At 40.0% G+C, this 11,995-nt stretch overlaps 1 protein-coding gene across 1 annotated transcript in view; it reads right to left on the bottom strand.

Annotated features, from left to right (window-relative positions):
• The window catches only part of tmem178bb (transmembrane protein 178Bb), a 107,221-nt gene extending 99,921 nt beyond the window's left edge, over positions 1–7,300 (bottom strand). The window contains exon 1 of the mRNA XM_088923650.1: positions 6,524–7,300. Coding sequence (XP_088779776.1) covers positions 6,524–6,905 — 382 coding nt within the window. The 5' untranslated portion in view covers positions 6,906–7,300. The remainder of the gene's footprint in view (positions 1–6,523) is intronic.
• Between the last annotated feature and the right edge of the window lie 4,695 nt (positions 7,301–11,995).

Raw genomic sequence — 11,995 nt, forward strand, 5'->3', positions numbered from 1 at the left:
CTTAAGAAATCATTATACGAAGCATTTTTCCTAGTGAATATGCATAGAAAAGCTTTCTGAACTGAATGCTTTCATGCTGAAATGATATATTCTTTATTTACAATATGTGTTTATTCTACATACATATTTAAAATATTTTAATAATTGAAGAGACAGACGTTCACTTGAATTATGCTGTAAATGTGTGTACTGTTTCAAAATATATTTAATATGTCCTTCTCTGAATTTATTCATGATGTACAATTGTACAGTCAAATTCTGCAATCTGCTCTGGTGTGTAAGGATAACATTGATTAAACTTTGTGCTGAACAGCTCCCTTTCTCATGGGGATCAGACAGGGACTGAATCCTCACATATATCTTCAATAATGTGCAGCTTGGCCTTGAATACATAATCTTCCAGACGTCCCCACAGGTAAGAACACATGCATTTAGATCAAATGAGTCGGTTGGTGGAGCCAATTCTCTGCTATGGATATCAGGAAACCGAACGGAAAGTGTGCCTTCGGTTGCTACTGTACATGATGAACTTCAAACTCTCAACAATTATTTCTTTACATAATCAAATACAGAACTCCCACTCTGATAGTAACTTACAAAAGAAAAAGCAGGACACATACTCTGAACTCCATTACAATTTATTAAACTCTGTCAATGTTTAGGCACAAAAAGGCTTTCAGCAAGATGAAATATCAACAGGGTTTAATAAATTATAATGGGGTTTAAAGTGTGTCTCTGCTTTTTTATTGTTTCTAATTAATTGTTCATTTACTTTGGGTGTGCATTATTTTGTCCATTTTTTAATTCCTTACAATAAGCATTTTTTTCTTCATTCACAATGCATACTGCCATCTTGAAAAGCAGCTCCTGAATGCAGGCCTGGGTGGCTAACTTTTGAAGGTACATTTTTCATCCCTTTTTTTAGGTTGATGCAATATTCTGTGCTCCTAACCGAATGTACAACAAAGGTTTGTATTTTTCATTGGATTAATACAAAAATAAATCACCCTGTACATGAATGTCAGCTCATGCAACACGTCATTCCAAACTCCATCCTATTTCCAACACTAATCCCAAGGCATAATCCCTGTATTGTAACTGAAATATTAACAGATTAACATATTAAAAGACCAGTGTTTGTGTTTTTTCTCCATGCAGTGGTACTCTGTACAAAATGGTACAGTATTTTTTAATACGAGAAACGTAGTGTTATTCCTTGTAGTTCATCTGGTTGGCTTCTATTATCATTTAAACACTTATCAAATAATCAAAATGAAAGCAGATCTTCTGTTCAGGCATGGTCTCTGATTCGTTTTATTCACATGTACAGTATGTCAGTTAAAAGCTTTAAGCAAAAGCCTTTCTTGGAAATTACATTATTGTCCAAGTAATTTTATTTCATTTTCGTACTAAAACCACAAAGCACAAATTATTTATGTACCTGTCTAAGTTCTATAAAAAAACGTATCCCTTGTGATTTTTCAGTTCTTTTTAGTTAAGTGTCTTAAAGAATGTCCCAGGAACTTTTTCTATCAAACCCACCATCTGAAAGTAATGAGATTATAACAGCCTTTTCCTCCTCAACCTTGTTTGAGTGATGTCACACAGCAGGAGATTATGCTGGTGATATATTATTAAATAGTTCCTATTCTAAATGATTGAGCTATCACTTCTGATAGTTAAGTCACAATAATGTTAAGAGCACACATGCATTATCAGAATTCCTTGCGAGGATTGTCTATATAGTACATGAAGCACTGAGCATAAAATGGACTACACCAAACAGCGCGCTAGACACAACAGTGCCAAAGAGGGGCAAACACATTTTTCAAGCCAACATGTCTTTGGAAGGTGAGAGGAAATTGGACCACCAAGCGAAAACCCATGCAAACACAGAAGGAGCCCCAGGACTCAAGACTGGGAGAGGCAGCAGTGCTAACTACCAAAACACTGTGTCACAGACGTCCAAAGGGACTACCCGAGGGCAGCAGGAGAGCGGAAAAAGACCCATATGCGTAGCGGCGAGACGGGAAAAAGGCCTGGGCTCGTAGTGCAAAACGTTCAGGAATGCCGTATAGAAACCTATGCCCTCAGGTAGCGGACGTGGGGCGACCTGGTGCTAGGCGGGTCTTAGGACATCCGAACGTCAATGCTGAGCGCCGGCAGAGTGCAAGACCCGGAAATATATAGCCCAAGGGAAAGAGAGGGACCGGAAGGACAGCAGGCAGGAAACTAGGGACAGGACAGAGAAGGAGCGCCCTCTGGGTACAGAGGGCGTGACACACTGCACCACTCTTTAAGAACAAATCTTTTTTTTTACCTATATACATACTGTAGTTCAGTTGAAAACATAGGAATACGAGAACATTGTCTAAACAAAGCCTTCTTATGCTGCAATTTTATGAATGGAAAGTCTGCATAAGATTAAACATCCTGGAACAAAAACATGTCCAATCATGAGATTATCACCTTTATCGCTTATGTATAAACATTACAAGTTAGCAGGAGTGATTTCTTTAATTTTTTCATACATTAATATACAATCTAATCACTACACTGTCTCACCCAATAGAATAGGGTAAGATACTGTACATGTATGTCCTTAAATCTGACCAATCATATTGGCTGATGACACGAGAGCTTTTAGTGGGCATGATTTAATGGATCTCTCCACTTGAGAAAATGAATGGCTTTGGCAAGCACCCACTCGGGTACAACTGACGAAAGATGAGGCCTTTTGTTCTGAGGATGGTGACCCTCTGATCCAAGAGGTTACTATTTTGGAAGCATGAAGAATAAAATTATTATTTTCACTTGTTTCAATAAGAGATGGTGCCAGTGAGAGAAGTTAAAAGAAATATTCAAGTAACTCTTACAAAACAGGCCTTCATGAAGCAAAACAGTAAATTCGGTACTTAGGCCAGTCCTCATCCACACTGTATGTCCTGTATACAGTATATAAAACACACAACGATTAGTTGTAGCTTATGTGGAGGACAAAATTTGAGAAGGATGATACCTCCTGTACCACAGAAAAAAGCACAAATACAAATTTCTCCATGAAGATTTGTATAAATTTTAAGGGTGACAAAAACCCATTGCTTGATCGTGGCTCCATATTACAGATCTTCATTTAAAATGACTGTTCTAAAGAAGTCTGAACCAAAGAAACCCCAAACCTAAAACTGACACCAGCTAATGCACTGTCTTTCTGTCGTGCCTCATCAGACAGCTGTCTTTTCTACCAGGTTACCATAGAAATGTCATACCGGAAACCACTCAGCTTAAGGAATCTTTTGAATGAGTTATTGCTGCTGTTCATTGGAGGTTGTTTTACAAACCATCCAGGGAAAGAAAATATTATTAAACTAGCAGGTGCGTTTTTTATCTTCTCGCTTCACTCCAATTGTGCAGACACACGCACCATGTCTATCCCTGCTTGTTGTTACTGTGTAACAGTTTTATTTCTTTCATATGTCGTCCTGAAATCTAAAACAACGTGCTCTTATCAAATCTAGATGAATATTCTATTCCTTTGTGACACAAATGTGCACATAAACGACTAAAACAATCCCCCAGACTAAGAACAGCACTTTGGGAACGCTTACATCTCAAACAGCTCTACTGCTTGGGAATTACAGCAGGGCAAATCTATGGCAATGCTGAATCTGGTTCCACTCACTGCACGTACAGTACAAGTGGTCAACACACCGACATACTGCAGTTTCTCCAGACATAATACTTATAAAGCCCCATACATCCAGAACTGGAAGTACACCTGGCCCCCGAGACACAGTGATGGACAGTTTGACATTTCATTTAATTGAGTTATTTGTAATGGCCAATTTTCCCAGAAGTCAATTAACCTACCAGTTTGTTTTTAGACCGTGGGAGGAAACTGGAGGAGCTGGAAGAAACCCACGCAAAAATGAGAAAAAAATACAAAGTCCACTCAGATAACACCCCAGGTTCAGAACTCAACCCAGGGCACTGCAATGCAGCAATGTTAACCACTGCACCACTGTCCCACCTGTTGTTGTTATCTTAGCCAATACTCTTAGCTAAAGCAAATTATAATACATACAGTACATTGTATGTGTAACATGTACTGTACATACAGCCTCAATTAAGTCACAATTCTCCTCATAGTATGAGAAGTCCTGATAGTATACTCTTGTTAAATATATTATTTCATCTACAGTATATTTTTCAAAATCAATCAGAAACTTTCTACAGGCAGAGTCTTGGGGGAAAAAGTTTACAGTGTTCTGAAAATGCTCCAATAATTCATAGGGATAACCTTAAAACTTACAGTAGGATATACAGTATGTTCTAAACATTTTACTGACACTTGTGAGTTTAAAATAAAAAAAATTCAATAAAATACATAATGTGTATTTTACAGTATTTTGAAAGACAGACAGTATTTGTGAAAAAACAAAATCCTTAACAATCAACAGTATCCAATTACTCTTTTGTTCTAAAATGTATTGAACATGTATTTAACATTTAAAATGTTATCACCATTTATTTGCAAAAGATGCATTTATGCTGAGAAGATTTTGCATAACTTCGAATACTGTTCATGTTAAGATCAACTTTATACTTACAGTCTACGCGTATTCCTACATTGTGGTAATATTGGTGTTAACCAATGTATTTTGCAGTGGATATATCAGACTTTTCTCCGAGCAATTTATTCTCTCCATGACTGCGACACTAACAAACTAAAACATCAATGTCAGAACACAAAATGATTCGTATGGTAAGAGTTAAGGATTAGTAACACATCAAAATATTGCATTTCATCTTTAACCAAAAAAAGGGCATGTTTTTTTTCTGATCCCCTCATAAATCTACACATTTAGTTAATCTTGGTAATCAACCCCCAAAGTATAGCTGGATTTGTCACTTTAAAATAATATCTTTTCCCCATTGGAAGTTACTTTTTATATCAAAGATTTACTTCCCCTCCCGAGGTATGAAATTTAGACCTCCATCGGCAGAGAGTAAATCTCACCTGGGAAAGTAAATTCGGTCTCATGTTATGTGTGTGACTATGTCTATTAAAGTATCACAATATCAAACTAACCTTTGGATTTCCAACAGGTGAGATTTCTGATTTCTCTGTGCCACCTTATTGGGTTTTGTGTTTCAGATTTCGTGATCATTGCTTGATTGCCTTTTTCAGAGGGGAAGCAGCTGGAGGGGTGGGGGACTGTGTATTCAGATGGATGAGTATCATACCACATCCTCTGTGCTGTCAGAAGCTTTCTACGCACACAGTGGAATACTTTGCTCCAAATGACTCCAGACAAGATGAGAGGGCTCTCTCCAAATAAGGGTCATGCCCAGAGAACCGAGGCCTGTTATGAAGTTGCATCAATAAAATTGATGCTGAGTGCCAAACTGTTTCTTCTACATTGACCTAGAAAGCAGCCTTTAATTCATAAGCATTTACACAGGACTATGCACATACTGTACTAGCAAAATTACACACACAGACCTACAGTAAATCTATACAGAAACTAGCCAGCACAATTCCCAAAATGTATACATTTAAAGAGACAGACAAATGATGAAATTAAGAAAAAGAGATTGTTGGTATGTGTACTGTATATATTCAATTACTTTTTCAAAAATGTATCCAAATGTGTCTTTATAAAGCAGTTATAAAAGCAGAGTTGTTTAGGATACATGTTGTTCCTAACACCGATTAGTAACTTCTGGTCTCTTCAACCTTTATCCTGCTGGTGAAGCTGTGATGTGTTGGTCTGCTTGGTTTTATCTCCCATGAGTTTTAGCCTATTTGAATAACTTCATAAATCTATATACATTATATATGTTAAGGCTTCATGCACTCAAGCAGTATTTGTGGTGTTAGAGAAACATTTTATTACAGGAACCATGTGCTTAATGTTTGGTTATTGAGCTGCAAAGGGGAGAAATACATCTGCCATGCAGTAAAACTGTTATGCATGTATTTACATTACAATTGCCTGGAAACAAATGTGTGTGCATGGAAAAAAATGTCCTTTCTAAAGGACAAAACTGGATTTCCAATTAATCAATGTTGGAATTATTATTTTTGTTACAATATGTCTTAAGAGCTACAGTACAACACATACTGTATACACAGGAAAAGCAAAGAACTACTCGATGGGGTTATGTTACAACCTAATGCTTCAGTATTTTAAACAATTCAAATCATTTAATCCAACAAAACGGTTAACTATATATATATATAAAGTTCAAATCAAAGCTTGCAACTGCTCACTCAAATCAGTTGAAATCTCTTCACATTCCACTTTAACAGGATCCTTATGCCAAAGGTACTGTAGGTACCAGAATCATGGACTCGAAATGACACCACTTTTATATTTTTATTAACGTTTTACATTTCTAGATTTTTACGTTTAAATTCGTTTGTGTCCTCTAGAAAAAAAAAAGAATCAAGCCTCATATTTATAAATCCGAAAAAGTTTAAATTGCGCTTTACTTGCAATCCATCCGTTAGTCTTACCTTTCGCTATGAGCTCTTCAATGTCCTGGTCGAATCCAAGCCGGTGGCATTTGCTCCAAAGCCCCATGTTGGTGGAGTTGTACTGCCGGCTGCACTCGTCTGCCGCGCTCATAGCGAACAGCTGCCGCCGGTTCCTCGCCAGCAGAAGCTTCTCCTCCCAGCGGTCCAGCCTCGATCTGCTCGCCCTCAGTGGGAGGCTGTTGTTGGGAATGTAAATAAAGCCTGGGTCGTTCCTGCGACTGGAAAAACTTTTGCACCTCTCTCTGTATCTCCTCGCGTCCGTTTCGTACCAGTGGTCGGAGCAGATGGCCACCGCCAACATGCCCAGGGCGCACAGTGCAAGAGAGAGGCCGGCATAGAGGAGCAACTTCCCAGCAGCCATGCTCGTTTTTCTCAGAGCCGCATCAGCACCACAGCAGCACGGACAGCTCCTCTATGTGCACCTGCATTGAATTACTCAGCTTACATCACCCCTCGGGACCAATAGTAATACCATCATCCAGGCGATAAACATGCAAGTGAAGTTAACCTAGGTTGAGGTCATAAATTTCGGGGTTAGTAGCTTTGTATGGGGTCTTGTAGCTTTATACTGTTCCCGGGAAGGGAATGCAGCAGCTTTGCGGACGCTCAGCGACTGAAAAGATGCTTATCTCATTCTCCGTTTAACATCCATCCGCTGCTCTTCCCTGACAACTCGCTTAAATTAGAGGAGACGGGGATATCCACAAAAGAATCGGAGCAAAACGTCTTTCACGCTTCAGAGGGACCCGTCTGAACCTTTGAAGAGAGACAAAGAAGGGAAGGTTAACGATTTCACTTTAAATCGTTAATTTGACACATTATTTCCCTTTTCAAAAGAAGATTACACGTGCATATTGGGAGTGAGGGTTAACACTCCCTCCAAAGGCGTTGGCGGTATTTATTGACGGTAATATGTAACCCAACATTATTATTATTATTATTATTATTATTATTATTATTATTAGGATATTTATATCGCTAAGCCTCACCAATTTATTACTATTCAGGAAACATTCAACCGTTTTAGTTCCAGAAAAGCTTGGCTAAAACGGATATATCTTTGTTGTCGGGTGCTATTCAGCCACCCCACCCCTTCCCGTTTTGGTTATGCAGTAGAGCTCGGGAGTCCCTTGAATTTCTCAACATGCAGGTTTACACATGGTCACCAGAACCAGTTAATACCAGAATATATGCACAGTTGAACACATATGAGACACATACAGTATGCACAGGTTGCGGACTCTGTGCGCGATGTCATGTTAATTGTGAGGAATAAACGGTGCCTAGGGCTAGTGTCTAGGTGACATCTGGAATCTCTTATGAATTTTCAGTTCTTGGATATACTTTACGCTGGAATTTTGTATACGGTAAGCAAACGAAAAAACAAACACGATATAATTTACTCTAAGGCGAAACCTCATCTTCTAAATCATTTGATTTTAAATAGCACTATTATACTATACCATACGCCATATATTCTGAAAACATATACAATAAATGTGAAATATATTTTGTTAATAACACATTTTGGTTGAATTCAACAACGCAGGCCAAGCAAATAAAAACGTCATGAAATGGCTTTTTGTTGACAACTAAGACTTCAACACAATTTCACTCACCACCAATCAAGAAGATATCGTGTTATCTCATTTCGATGTATGCATTCCAAAATGCTGAAACGTGCAATTACGATTTAAAAGAAACTTCGTGTTTTCAGAATCCGGGTTTCTGTGTCGTGGAATGTGTCCCTTTTTTATTTTATCTTAGTCAAGCTTGTTCACAAATGAAGACTCCCTTTTCTCTTCGCGGCTTTAACTACGAATCCTCAGATGCAGAGGCTGTGCTTATTTTACATTTGTTTTGCAAGGCAAACTGCGGCGAAATCCATACAAATTTCCGTTCTGAAAAAAAAAGTCATTCGTCTTCGTACGCCTGGGCATGGGCATCTATTTTCCTTCTGTAAACAAATTATACTGAAATACCCGCATATTCAATTTTAAATAGATATTTTTCCTGACTCAACGTTCCCGATGTCTGCCCCACTCGAGAAATGAATATGTTTTGTTTTTTTACCCTTTACAATAAAACCGTGTAATGTAGGCTTTACAATGGACTCTGTTAGCTAGAAGAGTCAGCGGTGATGTCATTCTGACAACGTGAGCCTCATCTCTTATTAAAGTACCTTCTTAAAGTCACACTCCATACGATTGTCGCAGCAGTAGAAATTATAACTATTTTATTTTTAGTTAGGTGCGTTAGAAAGTAGTTCTTGCCTCATCGATTTTTCTTTTGTCTGATAATACACATGATGTAATATTTATAGTCTAGCTGAACACTGCGAACATGTGCAGCCCTGTTTATTATTAATCAGTCACCAAAGACGAGGGACACTCACTGTCGGTCTGTTATTTAAAACCATTGATAGCAACAGGGCACATGCGGACTAGTGTAAAGAATCCAATGAAATTTTAATGTTATTGCCAATGACCAGCTGTGTTAATGATGAAGTCGGAAATCATCAGCTGCCGTTTTTACTGCATGCTTCTCGGAAATTGAATGGATGTGTTCGTGATGTGTTTAAATGCAGCATACTGTACATTTGAGTTAAGAAATGAAGAGTAAAAGTAAATAATACATTACAATTACAGGACATCTCAATGGGTTGAACTATCACTTCACAGCTCAAGGATCCTGGATTCAAACCGGGTTGTCTGTGTGGAGTCTGCATGGTCTCTCTCTGTCACACTTGCACGTGCTCATTTAGGCTCTGGCTCACCACAGCCCTCTAAAGGTAAAATGGTTACTGAAGATAAATGTGTTTTATTTATATCTATATATTATATGCACTATTAAACCATTAGCTATCCTAGTTTTAGTTTATTCAGGTGACTTTTGGACATTAAAGATATTCAATGTCTGCTTGACTTTCTAAGTTTATTTGACTAGGACTGTTACAAGCCTCATGATATAACAACAGTTCAAGACTGTACAATATGTTTGTTTATACAGTATATGCTATGCTTGGCTATTACTGTTTGTGAATGGGACAGCTGATGGGTGATAAGTGGTTGATGAAGTGGGTACCCTCCTACGTAAAAAGTTTTTTGGGGTTCTTTGTGGTGAAAACCTATATACAAAAGCAATGAATACTTTTTATATTCTCTGTAAGCCAGCATGATGCAATTTCAGAACATTTACAGTATATCATAAAATATATCAGTTGATCAGTGTCTGAATTTGGTAATTCAGGGAGAAATAGCTTACAATCGTAATGCATTTCAAGATCGTTCATACAAACATTTGCAATATTTAAATGACAGCCCTGAAATTGAAAAAAGCCACTCCAGGCACACAATAAGTATTTGATTGCTAAGCTATTTTTTAATATACAGTATATATTAGAGAATCTGTTGGAAGCTACTGTACACCATGAACAAAGAGTTTTACAAACAACAACTGTACTTTTGGTAACTAGCTGGTCACGAAGGCAGTGGTAGAAGGCAGAGGTAAAATCTTCAATGCAGTTGATATTCTGATATGTACAGTAGCAGTTGAATTGTGAATTGAATTGAATTCAGTCATTTGAATTGTGATTCAGTTCAAATGAAGCCAAAGATAACTGTTCATGCTTGTTTTGGGCATGCAAAGCCAACAGAACAAATTCTTTGTGCTGAAATGAGAAGTGAGGAAGTTTTCCTTAACTCCTTACAATTTAAATATTTTTAATGCAATGCCTCATATAGAAGATGTGTACCCATATCGTCATACAAACTTGTATTTTTTTCAAACAAATCCAGGTATCCACAGTATCAAGACAACATTCCTTCTGTACAGTATATGGTTGTGGGATGCTTCAGCACAGGAATGTTAACATTGGAATGACTTGCAGTCAACTAAGGATTGTCATGATGTAATGGGAAATTCAGTCACTAAATACTGTAACGCTTACGGCCGTCAGGTACTGTGTAAGAGCCGGCGTACCAGAGCAGGTGACGTCACCGCCCTTCCCTATGATAGCAGGACTACAGCTACTGGGCTGGAAAGAGATCTCTCTTTAGCTCACGGGGCTAGGTCGCTGCAGAGAGACGCGGAAGTCCCGGGTTCGAGCCTCAGTCGGGATGGGGCCGACCAGATGCGGCAAGGGCGCCCGCCGGAGCCCCCGTTGCGTTACATTTGGTGTCAGAAGCGGGATGGGATAGCCCTTCGCCGGGGACGGCGATTTAAGCGGGGGAGAGTGTAACGCTTACGGCCGTCAGGTACTGTGTAAGAGCCGGCGTACCAGAGCAGGTGACGTCACCGCCCTTCCCTATGATAGCAGGACTACAGCTACTGGGCTGGAAAGAGATCTCTCTTTAGCTCACGGGGCTAGGTCGCTGCAGAGAGACGCGGAAGTCCCGGGTTCGAGCCTCAGTCGGGATGGGGCCGACCAGATGCGGCAAGGGCGCCCGCCGGAGCCCCCGTTGCGTTACATTGGTGTCAGAAGCGGGGTGGGATAGCCCTTCGCCGGGGACGGCGATTTAAGCGGGGGAGAGTGTAACGCTTACGGCCGTCAGGTACTGTGTAAGAGCCGGCGTACCAGAGCAGGTGACGTCACCGCCCTTCCCTATGATAGCAGGACTACAGCTACTGGGCTGGAAAGAGATCTCTCTTTAGCTCACGGGGCTAGGTCGCTGCAGAGAGACGCGGAAGTCCCGGGTTCGAGCCTCAGTCGGGATGGGGCCGACCAGATGCGGCAAGGGCGCCCGCCGGAGCCCCCGTTGCGTTACATTGGTGTCAGAAGCGGGGTGGGATAGCCCTTCGCCGGGGACGGCGATTTAAGCGGGGGAGAGTGTAACGCTTACGGCCGTCAGGTACTGTGTAAGAGCCGGCGTACCAGAGCAGGTGACGTCACCGCCCTTCCCTATGATAGCAGGACTACAGCTACTGGGCTGGAAAGAGATCTCTCTTTAGCTCACGGGGCTAGGTCGCTGCAGAGAGACGCGGAAGTCCCGGGTTCGAGCCTCAGTCGGGATGGGGCCGACCAGATGCGGCAAGGGCGCCCGCCGGAGCCCCCGTTGCGTTACAATACTAAATAGCTGGTGGTCTGCAAAGTAATTCTAGGATTATTTACAGCAGGGATTTCTGTCTAGGTACATGTTAATGGACATCTGTCCAAAGAGTTGATTGGTGTTTAGAAGATGATGTCTCAGCCCACACATTTAATCAGGCTGACTAAGATATCAGCTTTGAGAATGAACAACTGTATGAACAATTACAAAAGAGACTGATGTGAAAATGACATGTAAATGTAATCTGTAGTAGCACTATGCTCATTTGTTGCCTGTGCTATGTGGTGCTTCAGAATAAACAGATGGTCTTTCAGACTTGCTCATCTAATTTTGTCAAATTTCATTATATACTGTACAAACCTTAACAAAACAGTACATTAGTAAGAAGGCTGAAGCTCTGCTG

Source organism: Atractosteus spatula, chromosome 8 (assembly GCF_055471065.1).
Source record: "Atractosteus spatula isolate fAtrSpa1 chromosome 8, fAtrSpa1.hap1, whole genome shotgun sequence".
NCBI lineage: Eukaryota > Metazoa > Chordata > Actinopteri > Semionotiformes > Lepisosteidae > Atractosteus > Atractosteus spatula.